Source organism: Mercenaria mercenaria, chromosome 4, assembly GCF_021730395.1.
Source record: "Mercenaria mercenaria strain notata chromosome 4, MADL_Memer_1, whole genome shotgun sequence".
NCBI lineage: Eukaryota > Metazoa > Mollusca > Bivalvia > Venerida > Veneridae > Mercenaria > Mercenaria mercenaria.
The window spans coordinates 13,882,092-13,907,275 of record NC_069364.1 but is presented as its reverse complement, the minus strand read 5'-3'; the positions used below and the strand labels follow the sequence as shown (position 1 = coordinate 13,907,275).

Here is a 25,184-nt window from a genome sequence, read left to right as displayed (position 1 = left end):
ACTTTAAAAACATTAAAACTTTAAAAACGTCGTCTCATAAAGGTTAATATATTTATACCAAACTATTTCAAAATTCCTTCATGGATGACAGAATTACAGCCCGGACAAGAATTTGCAAAGTTACGGTCGGCATTAAAATCAAAGAACATACTGTAGTGTAAATAAAAAGGTTATTTGCTGAAACATCTTTAAATGATGTAAGGATGTTATCATTAAATAAAATCCTAAAATTATCTAATGTTTTTGTTTTTATTTTTTTTCTTTGAAATAGATATCATGTGATATATACTTAATCACTTAATAACAACATAATATATTAGGCCCTAACAAAATCTGAAAAATAGATCCCTTAGAAGCAATGAGGACAAAACAAATAGTAAATATTGCAGACTCGATTTGTCTGATAGTTGGTTTAATTTGTACGCAAGTGAGCAGTGTACATGTATTTAGATAATTTACAATTATGCTTTGCACGGAATGAATTTGCAACCATGCTTTGCACGGAATGTCATGGATCAGAGGGATAGACTGGCTATATTCATCACTAAAATCCAGCAAACTGTATGAAATCTAAAGTGGTAGGATATTCATGGCATGATTAAAATGGAAGCAATTTGTCATAATTGAAGTGGTTTAAGCTCCCCAGTGGTGTTTTTGCCACTGACCGTTCCAAGGTGGTGTCCCTCTGTGTTCCTTTATTTGTTCGTTTTGTTCTCGTGTGTTTGCTTTGTTTGCCTGTGCGTGCGTGCGTGCGTGCGTGTGTGTGTTTGTAGTGTGCACGTCTGCGTGCTGTGGGTTTCGTTTTGCGGAGGCTTTGTATTCCCTGTTTGATATATAGATGTATGTCCTTGTTTTTTCTTCTTTTTTTTTTGTTTTTTTTTAACAGTAAAATAAACAGAGAAAAAGTTTATGGTTTGAAAACAACGGTAAGTCTTTCTTAAACAGAGTGCAGAATAATTAAGTGCATGCTTTTGTCAGTCAAATTTGCCAGTGTCCAATTATACCAAAACATTTTATATAGTGACCCACCACGTGTTTTTGCGAGAGGTATTCGATCCCATCTGCATATACGAAAATGTCATGAAAACTATGGGACAAAAAATACCTATAGTTCTAAACAATTTGAGTCTGTCACTCACGGACTAGATAGGCATGCACCCGGATACAGTTCACGGGAGTCGGCATATATACCAGTCTCGGAATAGAAAATTGCACGGTCATGAAGATCAAAGTTTTGACGCTTAATTGCTGGTAATTATGACGAAAACAATTCTTACACTATGATTTGATTTTTAAGCCAAATGGAATCATTTATGTTTTGAACAATCAAAAAGTTTGTTTCCATGGCAAGTGCTAAACAGTACTTGTCCCGGTTTGTGTAGTCTTCGGATGTTGCATAGTATCCGGAAGAAAATCAATACACATTTGTGAACAAGCACTGTTACTGTTGTTTTGTGCTACAATGGCGTATTTTATAGATATGCATGTTGCAGGCAAGTCCTGTTTTGTCTTTTAATGAATTTTAATACACTGAGTCTGTTGTTTCACTTAGAATACAGAACAGATCTTGCATGTATAGCTTTGTTACAGTTTGACCGTCACAAAATAAAACAAACTTCGGATTAGTTCGACTAGTTCTAATCATGTTTATCGATGACTACTTTTCAGCCGATAAAACGAAAGTTGGCTGAAATCAATAATGGCGATTTTTACCTACAGCAATTCATTTTCAGACTTTGGAAAAAATTGTAATATTTTAAAACAGTTATTTACAAATATTTCATTTTAATGTTTTGACAGTTTATTTTTTAAAAAGTATGGCCATGATGAGAGCACCTCCTGGTGTGGCCTGGATGCCTGCGTGGTACCTCCCCAGTTGGTGGCATGTATGTAACAAAACGCTCTCTAATAACAAGATAAAAACGGCATAATCATCTTCTGTTCGTTTAGTCTGTTCCACTGATCTGTCTTAGCAATACGTAGTATAAATGCGTGGAAGACGCTACTATTGGTTTCACCAACCTGTATTTTTCTGTCTTATCTTTGTTACTGTTGCTTATATCTTACTGTAACTTCACATAAACATTGTCTAGCATACCGGTACAAACAAAGTATGTGCAGGGGCTGGGCCCATTATACATAAGGTCAAGGTCACCAAAGTGTTATACTTTGGTTATTTTTAAGGTTAAAGTTTTTCGGCAACTTTTGTTTTTCTGTCATCTTTGTTACTATTGCATATATCTTATTGTAAGTTCACATAAATATTGTCCAGCATACAAACAAAGTGTGTGCAGGGGCTGGGCCCATTATACCTAAGGTCAAGGTCACCAATTTGTTATACTTGGAATTATTTTCGTGTTAAATTTTTCCAAAAGCTTCGTTTATAGACATATCTTTGGTACTTAAAAAGATAATGACTTGAAATTAAAAATATTTCTTTATAATCATCATCAGCATGTGAGGTTACAATCCCCATAACTCTAATTGTATTTTTGACAGAATTATGCCCCTTTAATACTTAAAGCTGTTTGGCATTCTTCGCTTTCTGGATATAACTTTAGTACAATATAAGATAATGACTTCCTTTTAAAGTGAGGTCTCTTATTGAGACATATATTCATTTTACTGTCAAATTGCCGAATAGTTGCGCGTGCTGTCTTACAGACAGTACTTGTTTTTTATTTTTGTACAAATTTTTATCAACTTCTCATAATTAAGTAGCAGGAAACATTCTTTTGAACAAATGATGAAGATTGGACAGCTGATTGTACTGTAAATTCAATAGCACTATTAGTCATAAATGGCACCCCAAAAGATATACTCCACCATTTCTGATGTCTCTGGTTTTGTGGTATTGATTTCAGCTCCCAAGGCAGAAGCAAATAGCAGGGTGAACTGCCTGTTCCGTATTCTTTTCCACCCTTTTGCCCTTTTAGCCAGGCTGCCCCTTTCTGACTTGGTATTGTATATCAGCTTGTGATAGAACACTGAGCTTTATTGCCCTTCTTGCTTCTTTTTGACTTACCAGTGTGTTTATTGATTATGGTAGGTTACATAACTTTCATACTGTAAATTGTTTGCCTATATATTTATTGTTTCTTTAGAAGCTAGAATGATCTTGGTGTAGATAATGAAATTATTTATAAATGCAACAATGTTTAACTTAAGCATGTTGATTAAGTTATTTGAGGCAACGTGATAGCATCTGACTCCTAACCTGCAGATCTTGGGTTCAATACCTGCTTAGAGGAGAATTTTAGAAGTCTCTGCAACACTCTGCTTAGGCCATGGTATTGATAATAAGCTAATTAGCTAAGTTGAAACATATTTGACAAGAACTGTCTCCACAATACATGTAGATGTAAAGTGAAATGGTATTTTGTGGAAAGCAATGCTGAAATGCATGTGAAAAGCAGTAAAGTATTATGAATAAAACAGGATTTATTGTACCGGGTATCTAAATCTTTTTTACTCAAGTGATTACATCTTTTTTGTGATAATGTCTAAACATAATTTTGTGTGCTTTTCTATTGATTTTCTGTACAAAATAGTGTCATTGATATATTTTCAGGGGTGTGCCAGTACCATTTGTTTGTAAAAATAGAAAGGAGAGGTTTTTGGCTATTGGAACTGAAGTTGGAAAGTCATCATATGATATTGTAGCTTTTCAAGAGGTACAGTCATTCATACTTCCTTTAATTGTACATAATATTACTGTATAGAATTTTAACAAAAACGTTGGCATTAGGCTAATATTAGTAATAATGGAATTTAGTATTGGATTGACTAGAATAAGCTACGTGCTACAAGCTGCATTATATTGTTTACAAGCAAAGGAAAAATATCTTTCATACTGCTAACTAGTAATAGTACTTGTGTCAGATATGAGTACTGTTTTTTTTAGCACAGTTCTACATTAATTATTTTGTCTGTTTCCGTTTGTATTGTTTTGCTGTAAATGATTAACCCTTAGCCTGCTAAATTTCTAAAGTGGACTGGTCCATCATTCAATTTGGGCAATACCATTTATTATTCCAAGGGGTGTTCACTGAAAATTTACTGGCTGAATAGCGAACAGTGCAGACCATGATCAGCCTGCACGGATGTGCAGGCTGATCTTGGTCTACACTGGTCGCAAAGGCAGAGTCAGTTGCAGACAGCAGGCTAAAGGTTAAATAAGGTGTATGTTGGAAGAATTTACAAGTCATTCATAGGAACATATTAAGAAGGCTTCTTTCTTTAAGTTTCTTTACTGTTTGAAGTACTCCAGTAGCTAAGTTGGGCATTTTTTTCAGGTATGGCACAAAGGTGACTTTGAAATTTTGAAAAGAAATATTGGAGATACATTACCATATAGTCATTATTTCTACAGGTAAAACTTTCAGAATCCTGAAATATGTATCTTTTACCTGTCTATGGACAAATATTCATCAGAACACTACATACACTTTGTGTGCGGAAGGTAGTGGGTACGCTCCCTTGCCATATCATACCAAAGATAGGAAAAATGGTACTAGTAGCTTCCTCACTTGATGCTTAGCATTCAGAAGATAGTTTTGGGACTGGTCATCCCTGTGTCAGTGTAATGTGACTGGGTAGTTACATGTCTATGGCGTGATGTTCCTTTGAGGCAGTATTATAAAGCTAGGCATTGTACCCACTACTACAAGTAGACAACAATGTTTATTTCACTGAAAAATTGTTAAAGACGCTAAACCCGAACAAAGACAGTACTTGTCTCTTAGGACATGCAATGAAATCATCTAAATTGATAAAAAAAACAAGTATATCAGAGTATCCTTGAACTCTGATGGTCAGTGGAATTAGCTTTTGTGTAGCCATACTTCTGTAACACCACACTGGTTGCATAGATTGAGAAAGTCAGCAGTTTTTCACACTCGGTTTAATTTACAAGGTTATACAGACGTCAACTATACTAATAGTCAATTCAGGTATAAATACATCAGCTTTTTAAATAGTATTTTCCCGCGTCAAACTTTTAATTAATTTGTATGCTTAAGTCAAAAAGTTCTATAACATAATAGTCAGTTCTAAAACTTCCACATTTATTTTTAACCCGCTCTTAAACCCGAGCCCAAAAATTGAACTTAACCGAGCTGATCTGAACCGATCCGAACTGCAATTATCCGATCCCATTTTTGTAAAACATTTCTAACTTCCTGATTCTGTCTCTCTCTCCTTAACTTCGTCCTCTCTTTTCTTGACTCAGTCCTCCTCTCCCCATTCTCCTCTCTTCTCTTAATTATCTAAGTATTTATACTTTTTTTACGAACTACAACGCAATAACATGTTTACAAGTATTTCAAAATATTTGATGCAATTTCAAAACATGTCAATCAAAACTTCCATTATGTACTCATATAATAGTAAACAACAGATGTAGAATCAATCACCATTGTGTATTTTCGTAAATGAATGACTGTTATCGAAACAAACAAAATAATTAGGGTCAAATCTAATAGATAAAACATTCAACGGTGATTCATTTTGTATAAATTGTAAACAACAACAATATGCTGCACAGGTAAACAAAGTAATTAACATTTCTGGCCAATTAATGAAAATTCCATCGAAAACAAAAATAAAGTAATTAAGGCTGACCGAATCAATTTCTTTTGAGAATTTCACAATATCTGATCGGTAATAATAGTAAACAAAGTCATTTAGGCCAAAACGTAATGGATAAAACACTCCGATGTTACGAAATTTGCTTGAGTAGTAAATACCAACAATGACCTACGCATGTAAACAGAATGCGTATCATTTGTAAGAATTATCAGGATTATCTACCAAAATCAATAACAGATAAAATAAACACAATGATTAATTAACTGAAAACTGACCTGCGAGCTATCATTGTGTTACACTTCAGCATCATTTTTACCGGTATTTACTGGTTCCCTGTCTGTAAGTTACAAGTAGGGCAGGTAAGACTACTGAGCTCACACCATAATAAATAAGGCTACGATACAAAATACAGTAGTCACTCTGTTGCATGTATATTCAGTGTTTACTGAAATCATTTATATATGTTTGTCTTGTTTACCTTAAGCAGACATTTATAAAGTTTGTTATTTCATGCAGTGGAAGTATAGGAAGTGGCCTTTGCCTGTTCTCAAAACATCCAATATTGGAGACCTTATACCATAGATTTGATCCTAATGGATACTGTCATAAGATACAGCATGGCGATTGGTTTGGAGGCAAGGGTTTGGGCTTGGCGAAGATAGACGTCTCTGGGACCATTGTACATCTCTATATAACCCATGTAAGTTAGTTAGCTTACTCTTTCAGTGCAAAATTTATAGTTACTTGCAGTGTTATGAGGGAGAGTGTGGCTGAGGTCAAATATTCCAGTTCAAAACTTACTAATTTTGTTTTAAAGAAACTGTTATAAATGATACATTTGTTTAGTTATATCTTTAACACTGATGTTATAAAAGTTTTCATCCAGCGTTTCTACTTTTCACTGTATTGTTTCTGTATCGTGAAACAGGTCTATGATAGGATATGTGTATCACCAGACTAAGGTATCACGATACAGTGAATTGCGATATATCGTTACTCCCTTATAACTTTGATTTACATATTTCATGATGAAACTTTGAAAATTGACATGGTAGCCATCCAGCTTGCTTACGGAAGGCTGGTGGTTTTATTCTGATGCCAACTACAGCTGAAAATAATGCACATACAAAATGACATAAGGTCAAACGGGGTCTTACTCCACTATCAGAAGCTTGAAAATTGCCATATGTCCTAAAATTGTATCGGACAGTGTGATGATAATTCCAACAAATATTAAAAAAAATGACATTTTAACAAATTTATAATGATATTAGCAGAGGCCTAATATTGTATTCATGTACTTTATTGGGTCTTCTTCGGAGAGCAGTTAAGGTCACTGACTTCTTATCACTTGTCCGCACTGCTGTGAGTTCTAAACCTCTCTCAGGTTGTAGAATTCTTTCATGTGAGCAAGCTATCTAGTCCAGATGACACAGTGAAAAATGAGCTGAAATAATACCCAGAGGGGCACCTAAGAGATTAATTCAACATCAAAAGCAGGAAAGTTGCCATATGACCAGTAATTTTGCCGATTTGTTGTTTAATGCAAAAAAAATTAAATCAATTTTTAGCTCACCTGAGCACAAAGTGCTCAAGGTGAGCTTTTGTGATAGCCCTGTGTCTGTCGTTGGTCGTCAACAATTTGACTGTTAACACACTAGAGGTCACAATTTTGGCCCAGTCTTAATGAAACTTAGTCAGAATGTTACCCTCAATAAAATCTATGACGAGTTCGATATCAGGTCATCTCGGGTAAAAAACTAGGTCACCAGGTAAAATCAAAGGAAAAGCTTGTTAACACTCTAGAGGTCACAATTTTGGTTCAATCTTAATGAAACTTGGTCAGAATGTTACCCTCAATAAAATCTTGGTCAAATCAAAGGAAAAGCTTGTTACAGGGTTCCCACGCTTCCTGGAAAACTGGAAAAGTCCTTGAATTTTTCGTTTCATTTTCAAGGCCTTGAAAGTACTTGAATTTTAAAGAAAGAACAAAAAACCTGGAAAAAGTTGGGAATTTTGTTCTTTCTGTATGCTCACAATATTGCCAATGTATATAAAAAGCAAACATATTTAAATAGAGAAACACCGGCATTGCTATCCCTGTTCTTGAAAAATTTGTATCTTCAACTCTTCACATCAGTTGAGATTTAAATGGTGTTACACCTACTTAGTCTATACAGAGTTGTCTTTCTTTGTATTAGCGTCTGGTGATTAAGATGAAAGAAAAACGTGACACACTTTGAAAAATGATTTCTTATCTACAAACAAGAGAAATTTGCAAAGCTAGTGTAAAACACAATCTCAAAAGTCTGAAAATTGACAATAAATCGGTATTGCCAGATGACTGCATTGTCCATGAGATTTCATAAATTGAATTCTTTAAACTTATTTTGAGCAAATAACTTCTAGTTGTAGTTAAACATTTCCTTGTAAACAAGTTTTTTAGTTGCAGTTTATTACTTAAATGTTCTGAGAATAAGTTAGTTGAATTAATAAAATGGTAATATGAGTCCTGTTTTTTAGTTTGATTAAATTTACATGTATACCCCCCCCCCCCCCCCCCCCCCCCGATGAAGTTCAAAGGGGGTATATTGGAGACTGTCCATCTGTCCATTTATGTCTGTCCATGATTCTTGTGAACCTAACTCTAAACTATTTGAAGGGGTTTGTTGAAACTTAAGAGACAGGTAGTATATGACATGAGGCTGTTCATATTACAAGATAATCTAGCAAAGGGGAGATAACTCGGACCTAGATATTTTCCATTATGTCTCTTAAACAGTACTACTTTAACCAAGTGACAGTGAGCGAGGCAGAAGTATTCATCCACTTTAGGGATAGCTCAAGCTTATTTTCTTAAAGTTCTGGCACCTATTAGTCCTTGAATTTTGTGAAAATGTCCTGGAAAAGTCCTTGAAAAGTCCTTGAATTATTTCCACGGAAAAGAGTGGGAACCATGTTGTTAACACTCTAGATGTCACAGTTATGGCCCAATCTTAATGAAACTTGGTCAAAATGTTACCCTCAATAAAATCTTGGACGAGTTGGATATTGGGTCATCTGGGGTCAAAAACTAGGTCACCAGGTCAAATCAAAGCAAAAGATTGTTAACACTGTAGAGGCCACATTTATGATTGTATCTTCATGAAATTTGGTCAGAATGTTAATCTTGATGATCTTTATGTCCAGTTTAAATCTGGGTCATGTAGGGTCAAAAACTAGGTCACCAGGTCAAATCAAAGGAAAAGCTAGTTAACACTCTAGAGGTCACATTTATGACATATCTTAATGAAACTTAGTCAGAATGTTAATCTTGATGATCTTTAGGTCAAGTTCAAGTCTGGGTCAGGTGGGGTCAAAAACTATGTCACTTGGTCAAATCAAAGGAAAAGCTTGTTAACACTCTAGAGGCCTTATTTATGACTTTATTTTCATGAAACTTAGTCAGAATGTTAATCTTGGTGATATTTAGGTCAAGTTCGAATCTGGGTCATGTGGGATCAAAAACTAGGTCACCAGGTCAAATGAAAGGAAAAAATAGTTAGCACTTTAGAGGCCACATTTATGACCATATCTTAATGAAACTTGGCCGGAATGTTAATCTTGATGATCTTTAGGTCAGATGGGGCCAAAAACTAGGTCACCAGGTCAAGTCAAAGGAAAAGCTAGTTAACACTGTATAAGCCACATTTATGACTGTATCTGAATGAACCTTGGTCAGAATGTTGATGATCTTTAGGTCAAGTTTAAATCTTGGTCAGGTGGGGTCAAAAACTAGGTCACCAGGTCACAGGCTTGGGGCTGATTACTTACATCAGTAATTGATTGCATTACAATTACTTTGACATTTTCTTATTACAATTACAATTAATTACTCTAAATTTGCATCAGTAATTGATTGAATTACATTACTTGCATGATGCAAATTTGCAAATTGGCTCCCTCCCTTTCAATAACGGATGTTGTGTCTACACAGATTATCGATTTTTCACACCTTTTGGTTCGTAAAACTGGCAATATTCATAGTTTTGCAGACAGATATAGCTTCGGGTCATTTTCGCCAATTAGAAAATTTCGGAGCCACATTTAATTTTTTGTCGCAAATGGCTCAAGTGGCGATCGACAGCATGACCCCTGTGCATCCAAGTAATCATGATTACAGTTGATTACTTTCAATAAAGCCATTTGTTTGGACGACAGTTATATGGGCATACATTTGTATATAACTGAATTAATATATGGTTAAATTAACTTTATTTACAAATATGATAATGGAATTAATTATTATTAAATCTTGAAATCCAGAAACTTCGTTTATGGTATTGTTACATGTTTCTCACTGTAGGGTGTCATTGTCCTTGATAATCATTAACTTGTGAAAGTTTTCATCACTTAGACAAAATTGTTCAGATCTAAAGATTTTTGCTGCAATACTAAACTAAACTAAACAGATCTACTGGAGCTGACATTTTGAACAAATCATCATTTTAATAGTTAGAAAGCAATCTGCAATGATGCTTTCAACGATTGAGTCATTTTATTGTTGTATGTCCATAGCTTGTTTTAATCAAATTGTGATTGGAATAGTTAAACTGGCCATAACATTCACATCTGCTTGTATTCGAATTGTTGCTTCTTCAAAGGGCTGTAAAATTGTGCACAGTTCGCTTAGAAGCTTACGTTCATATGAATTTAATTTCACTGTGTCAAGTTTTTTTCAGCTTTTCTTCAGGAATGTTCAAGACTGACCTTATCATTGTCAGTTTGAGTTCCACCAAGTAACATCTGCTGTCTGTTGCCATTTTTAGCTCATCTGATTTTTGGAAAAAAAATGATGAGTTATTGTCATCACTTGAGCGGTTGTCGGCGTTGGGGTCGGCGTCTGCGTGGGTGTTGCCTGGTTAAGTTTTATGTTTAGGTCAGCTTTTCTCCTAAACTATCAAAGCTATTGCTTTGAAACTTGCAACACTTGTTCACCATCATAAGCTGACCCTGTACAGCAAGCAACATAACTCCATCCTGTTTTTTTGCAATAATTATTGCCCCTTTTGGACTTAGAAAATCATTTTCTTGGTTGAGTATTATGTTTAAGTCAACTTTTCTCATAAACTATCAAAGCTATTGCTTTAAAACTTGCAACAGTTTTTCACCATCATAAGTGGACACTGTACATCAAGAAACCAGGGTTCGCACAGGCCTTGAAAAGTCCTTGAATTCGATGGTAGTCCTTGAAAATGACAAAAACCCTAAAAAATCTGGAAAAGTACTTGAATTTTGAAAAAAAAACTCCTTGAATTTGACCATTCTGTCCTTGAAAATATTCTTTCCGTAACTTTGCTTTGCAAAAAGAATTTAAGGCTTAAAATAAATCGGAGAAAATGAAAATAAGTTCGTGAAATTGCAGGATCGGGTCAATCGTATGCTATTATAGTGGTCTACGGCCACACTTTATCGATATTTACAGAGTGCTATTTCTACTGTATCACCGTTTGCTTGTTTCCGTTTCCGTTTAAAAAAATACGGGGAATAATAACTCGCAATTTTTAGCTATTTGCGAGTGTTTCCAGTGAATTAAAATGTGTAAGAAAAATAAACATGTTTACTCCAGTAAGCGGGAGACAAAAGACGAATATAAACAGTGGCTGAAGCCCTATAGAGCAGACAGAACGAAGTGTATTTGTACGTTGTGTGACAAAATTTTGAGGTATTATTAGTACAGGGTTCGCACAGGCCTTGAAAAGTCCTTGAATTCGATGGTAGTCCTTGAAAACTCCTTGAAAATGACAAAAACCCTAAAAAACCTGGAAAAGTACTTGAATTTTGAAAAAAACTCCTTGAATTTGACCTTTCACTCCTTGAAAATATTATTTCCGTAACTTTGCTTTGCAAAAAGAATTTAAGGCTTAAAATAAATCGGAGAAAATGAAAATAAATTCGTGAAATTGCAGGATCGGGTCACTCGTATGCTATTATAGTGGTCTACGGCCAAACTTTATCGATATTTACAGAGTACTATTTCTACTATATTACCGTTTGCATGTTTCCGTTTCCGTTTAAAAAAGTACGGGGAATAATAACTCGCAATTTTTAGCTATTTGCGAGTGTTTCCAGTGAATTAAAATGAGTAAGAAAAATAAACGTGTTTACTCAAGTAAGCGGGAGACAAAAGACGAATATAAACAGTGGCTGAAGCCCTATAGAGCAGACAGAACGAAGTGTATTTGTACGTTGTGTGACAAAATTTTGAGGTATCATTAGTAGGAGTGCGCTAAAAAATCACAAGAAAAGCGATAAACCTCAGCAAAATAGTGAATCACATCAATCTAATAATCGAATTATGTCATTTCAAAGGTGTGACAAGTGATGGTTGTTTAATTTTTGCATTACATAATAAAAGTTGTTAGATTAGGTCGTGGTTTTGAAAAAAAAATAGTGCTTGAAAAATTGTAAAAAGTCCTTGAAAAGTACTTGAATTTTGTCTCTGATATTCTGTATGAACCATGTAGTAGGAGTGCGCTAAAAAATCACAAGAAAAGCGTTAAACCTCAGCAAAATAGTGAATCACATCAATCTAATATTATAATCGAATTACGTCATTTTCAAAGGTGTGACAAGTGATGGTTGTTTTATTTTTGCATTATATAATAAAAGTTGTTCAGATTAGGTCGTGGTTTTGAAAAAAAATAGTGCTTGAAAAATCGTAAAAAGTCCTTGAAAAGTACTTGAATTTTGTCTCTGATGTTCTGTATGAACCATGGAAACATAACTCTGTCCTGCTTTTTGCAAGAATGATGGCCCTTTTTAGACTTAGAAAATCATGGGTAGGACAATATTTCTATTATACAAAAAAAATCAGATGAGTGTCAGCACCCGCAAGGCGGTGCTCTTGTTCACCTTTGATATCGACAATGTACTCCCAGAAATTATGGATGGGCACAGTTTACATTTGGCCTTTATGGGCCTAGAACAACCCTTGGGTATATCAAAATAATCCAGCACCCACTTTGACATCTTTCAGTAAAGTCATGAAAGGACAGTTTGGTTGCAATTAAATGCTCACAAAAATCTGCATTTTGAAGGATAAATTATAATATTAATAACATTCTGATTTCAATTCAGGCAAGTCATGTTTGCATTACCAAGGGTCATTGTTTAACTTGTTTGTATATTAACTGCTAAATGTCATATTTTCTCACCTGTGCATAATACATTGAATCCACAGTAGATAATGCAGGTGTCAGTGGATTATTGATCCTTAATAGTGGCCAAAGGCATGCTATAATGCCAATTGCCTAATAAACTTGTAAATAAGTTAAAACTATAATAAGATGGCAATTCAGTACATTTATCATACATTTTGTACCTGTCAATTGATTAGGGAAATGTTTTTGACTACATTGAACTTATTTGGAATATTCTCCAGATGAAGTGAATCAAACATAAGATAGATAATCACTTACATTGTAAATTTATATATTTATACCCTGATGTCATACTATTCCTTCAGTAATCAGAGAGTAATCAAAAGTAATCACAATTACAGGCAGAAAATTCACTGTAATTGATTAAATTACATTACATGTAATCAGATCGAGGTGAATAATCAAATACATTTGAATACTTGCATTTGAGTAATCAGTTACAGGTGATTACAATTACTGTATTCAGTTACCCCAAGCCTGGCAGGTCAAATCAAAGGAAAAGCTTGTTAACACTCTAGAGGCCACATTTATGACTGTATCTTCATGAAACTTGGTCAGAATGTTAACCTTGATAATCTTTAGATCAAGTTCGAATGTGGGTCATGTGGGGTCAAAACTAGGTCACCAGGTCAAATCAAAGGAAAAGCTAGTTAACACTCTAGAGGCCACATTTATGACCATATCTTAATGAAACTTGGTCAGAATGTTAATCTTGATGATCTTTAGGTCAGTAGGTCAGGTGAGCGATACAGGGCCTTCATGGCCCTCTTGTTTAAAATAAAAATTGATACAGTAGTGTTTCTCTTTCTTGTATTTTTATATTGACTTGTTGAGAAAAATGAACAAACAAAATGGGTGTATTTATTTTTCAGATCCATGCAGAATACAACAGAGAGCGTGATGAGTACCGGGCTCATAGGATATGTCAGGCCTTCAGTTCCAGCCAGTTTATAAAGTACACAAGTAATGGGGCACATGTTTCCTTTCTCTGCGGAGACTTGAACTTTGAACCTGTTGATTTAGGCTACAAGATGATCTGCTGTAACGGAACCTTGAAGGATGCTTGGTTAGAAAAGGTAGTTACCCTTACCCTGCTGAATTTCTGAAATGGACTGGTCCATCATTCAATTTGGGCAATACCATTTGATATTCAGAGGGGTGTTCACTGAAAATTTATTGACTGAATGGCGAACAGTGCAGACCATGATCAGACAGATGTGCAGGCTGATCTTGGTCTGCACTGGTCGCAAAGGCAGAATCACTTGCCGCCAGCAGGCTAATGGTTAAATAATACTGATCAAGCAGTCAGTTTTTACCTTGATATGTGGGGTTTTCAAAAAGTACCCAGAAAAGTGCTCAGATACCTTTATTTACGATCCAGTTTTGCTTAAAGTTGATAATATGATGAATATAAACATATTAAATGTGATTATTTGAATTACTGTTTTCAGAACATGAGCATTATCTATTTGTCATCTCTTAGGCAATGTCACTACCTCTAAAGCGGCCCAACCTCATTATGACGCTGTCATATCACATGTGATTGATCAATACAACTCTTGATTACCAATGGTTGAATGTTTCTTAGCATTAAATGCATTTTCTACACCTTCCAACAAACCAATAAGTAGAGGATATATGTTTGTTTTAGTGTAAGATGGAAATATATTTCACTGAGTGAACCCTGTAATGCAGTACATGTATTTTCAGGAGTGGCGCATCTTACAATGAAACAGACAAATTTTCTAACCTGGGATATTGTCGTTGCTCCAGAAAATTTATTTTATTTTTTGAGTAATTACGCCTTGTTTTGAAAGTATGGGGTAAATTTGAAAATACGAAAAAAAAAGTTGGAGGTTGTCAAGATGTTGTAACTACAGTGTATGTGCCAGTCATAGGGCTGTAACGAGTATCAGAGTACTCGGATATCCACGAATCCAACCAAAAGTTTGAGTACGGATATTCGTCATTGTCGAGATCATTGGATCGCGATCTTTTTCATTAATACATGCAATATGTAAAATTATATCAATACAACTAAATTAAAGCCACATTAAACGTCTTCAATGAATTCTCTTGCACGTCTAAGACGATTATGCATTGTCAGTTTCTAAACCAGATGTAAACAAATATCTTAGGTATCTTAGCATCAGTCTTATTTTCGAACTAAAATTAATGTGAAATCTGTCAAAACAGTAAATTAACATTTATTATTTAAGAAATTAATTTATCATTTAAGAAATTAATTTCAATAAAAAAGTAAAACATGCAATTTCTTTCCTATTAATAAAGTTTTCTTATAAAAAAGGGAAACTGCTACTAAATATTGTGATATTAATGACTGACATTATTATATTGTTCGTCTGCAAGTATGGCCGAACATTACAGAAGTCCACCCGCAAAGCTTCACCTAAATTAATGAGCAAAAGATGAAACATAAGTTAGAACTATTAACTTGAGCACTACGAGAACTGCAAAGTTTAGATTCCATAAAGAAAATGGTACTAATATAACAGTCTTGCATTTTTGTATCCTTATAAGTTGTTGCTGGTGATCCATGGTTCGATCTGTGAATCGTCAGGCCTGACTCGCGGATCGGATCGACACTTGTCCGACGATCCACAGCCCTAGCCAGTCAAGTGCAGACTTCTGATAACTATGAGCTTTGTTTGCTTTGCAAATTGCACAACTAGGAAGACATTCAGCACTTTAAAGCATGAAAGAAAACATCCAACTTTCAGTTCTACTTTTCTTGCCAAATGAGTCCTTTTGTTGTTTTTTTTTTTCAAACTTCACCAGTAACATCCTTCACAAGAAAATAGACAATAGCTTCTACCAGAAAAGCTCTCAGTAATTTGTAGTTTCTGAATACAAGGTCATCAGTCATATTTAACAATATATTATATGAAATTTTTTATTCTGTTATTGTATTAGATTCCTATTAGAAGTGTATGTTTTCTGATGTTTTATGAAAAAATCTAAATTATCCCTTTAATATGAAAGTATTCAAAAGCTGAGTATTTCTTTCTATTTCAGTATCATTTCTTGTTTTTACATTTGCATTATATAGATACTGGAATATTTAACCATCAGCAGGAACTGTACAAGAATGTGAAATAGCTTTAACCAGGGGGCTTTAAGCCTTATCATGCAGGACACAATTGATTCTGCATTTGAGACCAGTGTAGACCAAGATCAGCCTGCACATCTGTGCAGTCTGATCATGGTCTACACTGTTCGCCATTCAGTCAGTATGTTTGTGCCCCAGCCCCCCCCCCCCGCCCCCCCCCCCACACACACACCCATGAGTGGTGGGGGCATATAGATTTGGTCTTGTCTGTGCGTGCATCCGTCTGAAGTTCGTTTTGCACCTAGCTAAAAATGTATTTGATATAAATTGATGAAACCTTGCATGAGTCTTTATCATGATATGAACTTGTGAACCTACTATTTTTCGTCTGGCTCCGCCACCTTTTTCCAGAGTTATGGCCCCTGAAATGGTCAAAAATGCACATTTTCACCTTGTGACACACCTAGCTCAAAAAGGATTTGATATAGATTTATGAAACCTTGCATGAGTCTTAATCAGGATATGATCTTGCACACCTCCTATTTTTATCTGGCTCCGCCCCCTATTTCCAGAGTTATGGCCCCTGAAATAGCCAAAAATGCATGTTTTCACCTTGTGATGCACCTAGCACAAAAGTTATTTAATATGAATTGATTAAACCTTGCATGAGTCTTTATCATGATATAAACTTGCCCACCTCCTATTTTTCATCTGGTACGGCCCCCTATTTCCAGAGTTATGGCCCCTGAAAAAGTTAAAAATGCACATTTTCACCTTGTGACGCGTATAACTCAAAAAGTATTTCATATAAATGGATGAAACCTTGCATGAGTCTTTATTATGATATGAACTTGCCCACCCCCTATTTTTTGTCTGCCTCCGCCCCCTATTTCCAGAGTTATTGTCCCTGAAATAGTTAAAAATGCACCTTTTCACCTTGTGATGCACCTAGCTCAAAAAGTATATGATATAAATGGATGAAAACTTGCATGAGTCTTTTCATGATATAAACTTGCATACCAGGTCCTCTTCTTTTTTGGCTGGCTCCTCCCCCTAGTTTTAAAGTTATGGCCCCTGAAATGTCCAAAAATGCACATTTTCACCTAATAATGTGCCTAGCTCAACAAGTGTTTTATGTAAATTCATGAAACCTTGCTTGAGTCTTTATCATGATGTGACCTTGCATGCTTTGCATTCTTCTTGAGAATTTTAGCGCTTATTACAGAGTTATAGCCCTTGAAATGGCCAAAATAGTGGATTTTTTGTTTGTGATGCTCATAGCTCAAAAAGGATATGGCCTAGAATGATAAATCCTTTTCATAAAATGTTTGTTGAAGCTATATTGCTCGTTTAAGACTGCAGACATTTGTATATTGCCCCTTATTTGTGACAAATGTACCACAGGGGGCACACCCAGTGTCCTACAGACACATTCTAGTTTTGGTATGCACCCCTTTTAACAGTTAATGGTACTGTCGAAATTGAAAGATGGACAAGTTCATTGTAGAAATTTAGCAGGATTAGTGTTAATGACTAATGGAAATGCTGCTGGGTTAAACCAAACAAAAGAAGAAATGAAATATCATATATAAACATTGTACAATTAATCTAGTAATATTGATTGTAGATTGTAAGACCTTGTATAATCATTGAAGTCGAGGCTTTTACCAAATAGTCAAGAGGAAAGAATGCATGCTATATAATGATGTTCAACACAAAAAGCCATATTTTGTCCTTGTTTAAGGTCAATGTGTTATTAGTGTTTATAAATAAATGAGCCACGCCATGAGAAAACCAGCATAGTGGCTTTGCGACCAATGGATCCAGACCAGCCTGTGCATCCGCGCCGTCTGGTCAGGATCCATGCTGTTCACTAACAGTTTCTTTAATTCCAAAAGGCTTTGAAAGCGAACAGCATGGATCCTGACCAGACTGCGCGGATGCGCAGGCTGGTCTGGATCCATGCTGGTCACAAAGCCACTATGTTGGTTTTCTCATGACGCGGCTCAAATGAGCTTTTTGTACTAGTTGGAGATATAAAAAATATATATGTTTCAGCAAAGCACCCAATCAGAAGACAAGGAAGGGAATACATCTGACTGCCCTAGTAACAGTTACAGTGGAAACAATAAACGAGATAAATATCCACATGGGAAAAGAATTGATTACATCCTTTATAAAGCAGGAGAAGGTAGGGTATATCAGCAATAACATTGATATAGATTTACTTTTCTCACCTTGGTCACATGCTTACCAAATTAATTGAATAACATCCAGTATGGATTTTGGATTCTGAGGAATAGTTACCATGTTACTCGAGTTAAATCATCATTGAAAAGCAGAAGTGAAGGGTAGTTGGAAAGAAAGTTAATGATTGAGTATCCACACTGATTTGGTGAGCAGTATGCTTGTATTACCAATTTTCTACACCTTTGCTCAAATGTCAGATCTGTAAGACTACTTGTGTAGGGAAATTGAATTGATGGACTATCTCTAATAAAGTAATTGCAGATCATGAATTCTGTGGTCACATTTTTAGCTTGACTATTCGAACAATAGGGGAGCTATCCTACTCGCCCCAGCGTTGGCGTGAGCGTTAGCGTCACACAAATGTTAAAGTTTGCGTACCACCCCAAATATTTTCAAAGTCCATTGAGATATTGCTTTGATGTTTTGCATACTTGTTTACCATCATGACCCCAGTCTGCAAAAATCAAACTTGCACACAACTTGTACATGTATTGGCATATTATCTCAGTTCCTTTCAAAAACTAGCCAGATCCAATCATGGATTAGAGAGTTATGGCCCCTTAAAGGGCCAAAATTTGCTATTGTTTGCTTTTGAACACAATAGCAACCACATCTTGCAATCAGCTTTTATCAGACTTGCACACAAATTGTATTGGCATAATATTTTGGTTCCTTTTGAAAACTGGCCAGATCCCATTATAGGTTCCAGAGTTATGGCCCCTTAAAGGGCCAGACTTTGCTATTTCGGCTTTTGCAGCCATATAGAGACTTCATTCATGGTTTGATTTGATACAAACTTGCAAATTAACTCTAACCCTAACCCTGACCTGTCAGATCCAATCATAGGTTCTAGAGTTATGGACCCTGAATGAACATTGAAAGTGCCAAAATACGTTAATTTTTACCTTGTGAACATGATAGATGCCGCATTTTGCATTCAACTTTAGAAAATCATGCACACAACATTAATCAAATAAGATATCAGTTCCCGTTGCTTGAAGGTCAAGTCACACATTGAGGTCATGGTCAGCACTTATCCATAAAATGGTTTTATCTCTGGAATTATTGATGGTATTGGTTTTGAAACTTAATGTTTGTCATCAGGTTGACCAGACGCTATGCACGCTTATTTTATATCTGATTACCTCCCCTGATTTTAATCAAAATGGATTTATATCAGTAAGTACTTATAGGACTCATTTGAAATTTCATTATTGTCATTAGTTGGACCATACATGTGATCACTATGAACTGCAAAGGTGGTAGATTTGTTTCCGAAAAGTGGTAGATTGGGTATCAAAAATGGGAGATTTTTTTTCCTGGTTTACCTTATGCACGTTATGAAAGTAGATTGTAAAACGTGTCTGTAAATATAACAAGATAAATTGTGACACAAATCATTAATTATTATTATAATTCAATGAATACATTTTTGTTTGTACAGACTACAGGCCTCTCTTGAAGATCTGAGAAGTTCTTTGCTCACACAAAATCTAAAAATTTACTGTCCTCATTGAACTTACACCTTAAAAATGAATTCAAAGTTCTGTTTGCCAAACAGTCTCTGTGATCTAGTTGACTTTTTCTAACCATACTTAAACACCTCTCAAGATCAGTATTGCTGTGGGGCAGAAAAAGTACAGTCAGAGCTACATCACTGAGCTTGGTTTGGAGATTGGCCCTAACTAGTGACCCATAGGGCAAAAGGGACTGTTACAAGGAAATATTTATCCTGATGATATTTAATGTGTATGCCTATGTGATCTATGTCAAAACTTGATCTTCTCATTAAGAGCAATCGTACTCATGTGAGTGATATAGGGCCATCATGGCCCTCTTGTTAATCACTACTCATTAGTGTAGGTCTGACCCTTGTCATTTCAAGATTTACCTGTTGGTGTATTGTTGCAATTGAAATAATAGAGATGTTTATATTTAAAGATATATGTGAAGTAAATCCATACTCCAAAGAACACTTTTGATTCTGGCAATTTAAACAGCTAGATACAATAGGGTAATTATAACACAGTCTAGCTCGATCTAGGGTGCTGTATTCGGCTTGAGTGGATTTTTGCCAGATCAGATCTAGCGAGGCGTGCAAGCAGAATTTATATAGGTATAATAATAAAAAAATGAATATACAGAGTTTTGAATGGCAGAATTGTTTTATCAATGTGTACATTATTAGAGGTGCTTACTGAATTATACAGTTAACTTGGAAAGTGTTCTTGTACTTGTACTTTTGTGATATCTTGTTGGACACTTACTGTTTACCTTTATTATAATTTTGATGTGTGGAAATGCATTGTATAAACTAAGACTCAGTTATCATTTTGAATTTGAAACATAATTATGTTTATAGGTATCAGTGTAGAAATAGAGGACTGTTCACTGACATTGGGAAGAGTGCCAGGAAAACCTTTCAGTTATTCTGATCATGAAGCTGTTGAAGCAACCATAACTGTAGATAAAAAGGAACAGAAAGGTAAATACACATAACCACACATATATGAGCCGTGCCATGGGAAAACCAACATAGTGGGTTTGCGACCAGCATGGATCCAGACCAGCCTGCGCATCCGCGCAGTCTGGTCAGGATCCATGCTGTTCGCTAATAGTTTCTCCAACTCCAATAGGCTTCAAAAGCGAACAGCATGGAGCTTTACCAGACTGTGCGGATGCGCAGGCTGGTCTGGATCCATGCTGGTCGCATACCCGCTATGTTGGTTTTCTCATGGCACGGCTCATATAAATATGTCATACCGTTAAATCTGACGACTGTGCGCCCTTTAAAAGTAGATAGAGGGCAAGCTTGTGAGTTGTGAGGTCTTGTGTTTGGTCCTCAGAGAAGGCATAGGTTCTCTGTGACAAAGTTTCAGAAGATAGTGGTTCTCCACATATGATTTATATGGGGATGTTGTCAGTTACTTGCATAGGACAAGACAGTACTGGCAGAGAAGCCAAAGATGCTAAGCAGTTTTACTGACCACTGTTACATGAGGAAATTATGTGGAAAATCAAGAGTCGGCGACAGTTGTTTAATTCTTTCAAGGAGAGAGATATACCTGTCCTCTTTATATTATTCACCTTCAAAGATTAAAGTTTTTTTGTTTTTTTTGGACTAAAGTGAGAATCATTTCACCCTGTCTATCCACATAATAAATAGTCAAACTTCGTTTGCTCGAACTGCTTGAATTAATTATCAGGTCCTGCCAAAATCTGTATATTATCTGTATTGTTCAATAGCTCAAACAACAGATAACTAAAACAAATTTTGCCTGTCCCATCAAGTTTGAGATAAGGAAGTTTGACTTTAGTGTGTTGAGCAAAATTCAACAACAGAAAATCTGCATGGGAAAAATCTGTTATTCAGTTATTGAACAGATACTGTGAAATCATTATTTTTTGTGGATGACTTATAAAGGTGGATTTGTGGTTGAGTAAGTCCATGAAATTGAATCCCTATGAACAGGTAAAATTCTTCAAAGTTGAAATCTATGGATTAATATCCCATGGAATTACATGTTCAAACACACAAAATTTCTTACCAATGAAAGATAATGATTTCATATTAGAGCCACGCCATGGGAAAACCAACATAGTGGGTTTGCGACCAGCATGGATCCAGACCAGCCTGCGCATCCGCGCAGTCTGGTCAGGATCCATGCTGTTCGCTAACAGTTTCTCCAATTCCAATAGGCTTTAAAAGCGAACAGCATGGAGCCTGACCAGACTGCGCGGATGCGCAGGCTGGTCTGGATCCATGCTGGTCGTAAACCCACTATGTTGGTTTTCTCATGGCGAGGCTCATTATTGGATTTAAATTGCTTGTACTTACAGGACATTTGGCATGTCATTGAGATGGTTTTCAGAGCTAACATTAGTGTCTTAATTCTATACCTTTTTATATCCAAGAAATATGACTTTTTCAGAAAATAAGCAGGAAGACCAAGATCTGTCGGCACTTCTACAAGAATCCGTCAGCATCGTTGATTCAGGTCTTCAGTCAACTAGAACAAATAGTAGATTCTTCATAGCATTTTCTGTTCTATGTCTTGCATTGGCGTATTTTATTTCTGTGATTCATATTCCATATCCGCTCGATTATTTTGTTACATTTTTCAAACTTCTACTTATTCTGTCCATGGGATTTGGTATTTCCCAGTTTTTGATTATGATCAGATCAGAGGTCCATGGTCTAGAAGCTGGTAGACTTGATATGAAAAACCTTTTACAAAATTTAAAGTAATTTCAATCAGTTAGAGGTCCATAATTTAGAAGCTGATATGAAAGACTTTCTACAAAATTTTACACTAATGTCCATTGAGTCAGAGGTCCATGGTCTAGAGGCTAATATGATTTTTTTTTTACAAAATTTACATTAGTTTCCATCGGGTCAGAGGTCCACTATAAAAAAACTTTTACAAAATTTACAGTAATGAAATAATCTAAATGGTTAAAGACCTCTAAAACACAGTAGTTTTAATTCAGCTTTTCAGTAATGTCCAACTGGAAAGTGTTGATAATTGTTGGGCTTTTTTTCAAACTTTCACAGGTGCATAATTCCACGGTTACTGCACACATTATATTGAGATTCGAACCAAAGAAAAAGATATGTTTGGCACTGACTGGGTATTGAACTGTGTATTATCTTTTAGTGTGTTTTCTGCTTTATTATGTGTCTTTTTCCAAATGAGCACTTTTGTACTCATATTTTTTATGGTTTTGCATTTCTGAGTTAATTGTTATGGCTCTGGTATGTTCAAACGTTTTGATAATGTGTAAATAGGAGGAAATATTATAACCAGTGAATTTTTGAAAACAATAATTTATCTGATTCAGTATTTAGTGGAGTTTTATGTGATTTAAGAAGCTAAAAAATTCTGGGGGGGGGGGGGGGGAAACCATTCCTTTTCAGTGAATGCTTAAAAGAGAGGAAAACTTGAAAATTGTCTTCAGTTTTATATATGCTGTCTTTCGGATATAACTAAATATTGACAATCATAGTGAAATACTGATTCTATCCACTTTTGACGTGGGCTTTTTGTCAGGAAGATTTTCATGAAATAACCGTCTTTGTAACTGTTAGGTGAAATGGTTTAATTTTGAAATGTGACTTAACCATCTGTTGCCTAGAGGACCATTTTTATGCCCAAAGCATCTCGAAGACCCTGGAGGCATATAGTGTTTGAACTGTCCATCTGTCAGTCAGTCTGTCCATCCATCACACTTTCTGATGTTCTCAACTCCTACAGTTTTAATCCATTTCAAATGAAACTTGGTGTACATCATCAAATTGCATTGGACATATGCAGATTTTTGTGACTACCATGCCAGGTTATGTTTTTGGAGTAAACCCCTGTTAAGAACTGTATAATTTTGTTTTATCAAGCGTTTTCAGGTGTCACCTGTCATACAATATTGTCATCATTCTTGTTACAACACTGTGATACACTTTTATATTTTTACACCAAATGTGATTTATTTTGTAATCTACTGTCTTTCAGAAAGTATTATCATTGTTACAGGAATCATGTAGCGTTTACTTAATGACCAGAACAATTATTTGCAATATTTGTAATGTCATCTAATTATTAGATTATACCGTTGTGTCAGTGTGAAATCTTGTTTAATAGCGATTATCCAAATTTTATATTTGATAATCCAATTTAAATCAATTTACGAAGTTCAGTAGTGAAGTTGATGGTAAATCATTTAGTGTTCTGAAACCTTTTAAAAGGAAATGCTCTTCAATAGAAGATACGTTTTGTTATTTGGCATCAATTTAGAAATAAAGTAAAACTGAGCTAGATTTTAATATCTCAGAACAATACGAAGAGGTTATATGCCTGTGGAATAAATTCACAAGAGCATAGCCAGAGTGAAGAGCATGCAGCATATAGCCAATTGGTATTAAGATATATTAAAAGAAGAATTTAGATTCTAGTATGTTTTTATGTAAAAACGTAGATGAAATAGGAAAGCACTGTTTCATTGCGCATGTATGGTACCAAATATAGTACACTGGTGAGACATCAATGCTAAAGTGTGTTTTAATAGTGTTAAAATACTGGAAGAAACACGTCATGCAGAAAAACTTAGGAGTGCATAGACATCTAATGAGTTATTTTTCGCCCCTTATCACCTATGCAGTGTGTGTGTGTGTGTGTGTGTGTGTGTGTGTGTGTGTGTGTGTGTGTGTGTGTGTGTGTGTGTGTGTGTGTGTGTGTGTGTGTGTGTGTGTGTGTGTGTGTGTGTGTGTGTGTGTGTGTGTGTGTGTGTGTGTGTGTGTGGGTGTGTGTGTGTGTGTGTGTGTGTGTGTGTGTGTGTGTGTGTGTGTGTGTGTGTGTGTGTGTGTGTGTGTGTGTGTGTGTGTGTGTGTGTGTGTGTGGTGTGTGTGTGTGTGTGTGTGTGTGTGTGTGTGTGTGTGTGTGTGTGTGTGTGTGTGTGTGTGTGTGTGTGTGTGTGTGTGTGTGTGTGTGTGTGTGTGTGTGTGTGTGTGTGTAAACTAAGTGTAACTCCATTTTATTATTGTCTATTCTGAAATGTCTTTTACATTTAGTATTAGATCAAATGTAGTAGCATTCTTTCTTGGTACATTTATGTCAGCGTGACATCAAATTTTATGTTACGAAGAAAGTGTGCATGGATTTTTTTTATATCAGAATGTTTATAAATGTTATTTGTTGTAAATAAGTTATCAATAGTGGAAGTAGAAAGAATATACCTGCGTAGTTTCAATGTCAAACATGTCTACCTATCTGAAGTGCTTTGTAATGCTAGTTCACAAGATTAATTAATGTTGCTGTTTGTTATAATATATTTTATCAGGATACTTGACTATAGGTGATGTTGCAATCCACCATGTTAACACAGCAGTTAAATAACTTAACATTGGCTTTGTTTATTTGTGAAAGTTAATTGGACTTATAATTTATATTTATAATATCTATAACTGCAGATTTTGCTGCAAAAATCCCAGATTTGAAACAGCTGTGTGTATCTACCAGTACAAAATGTAACAGAAAACTTTAATTGGAATTATATAGGGATTGATTGGTGCTTTAACTTTG

General features: G+C 35.4%; 1 protein-coding gene across 1 annotated transcript; it reads left to right on the top strand.

Annotated features, from left to right (window-relative positions):
* The first annotated feature begins 1,127 nt into the window (after window positions 1-1,127).
* On the top strand, window positions 1,128-23,002 carry LOC123553211 (putative neutral sphingomyelinase). The gene is made up of 8 exons (XM_053540521.1): window positions 1,128-1,251; window positions 3,572-3,674; window positions 4,296-4,372; window positions 6,106-6,289; window positions 13,664-13,867; window positions 17,920-18,052; window positions 20,474-20,596; window positions 22,044-23,002. Exons 1-8 carry the CDS (start codon window positions 1,220-1,222, stop codon window positions 22,358-22,360), a joined length of 1,173 nt encoding a protein of 390 aa, XP_053396496.1. The 5' UTR covers window positions 1,128-1,219; the 3' UTR covers window positions 22,361-23,002.
* The last annotated feature ends 2,182 nt before the right edge of the window (window positions 23,003-25,184 follow it).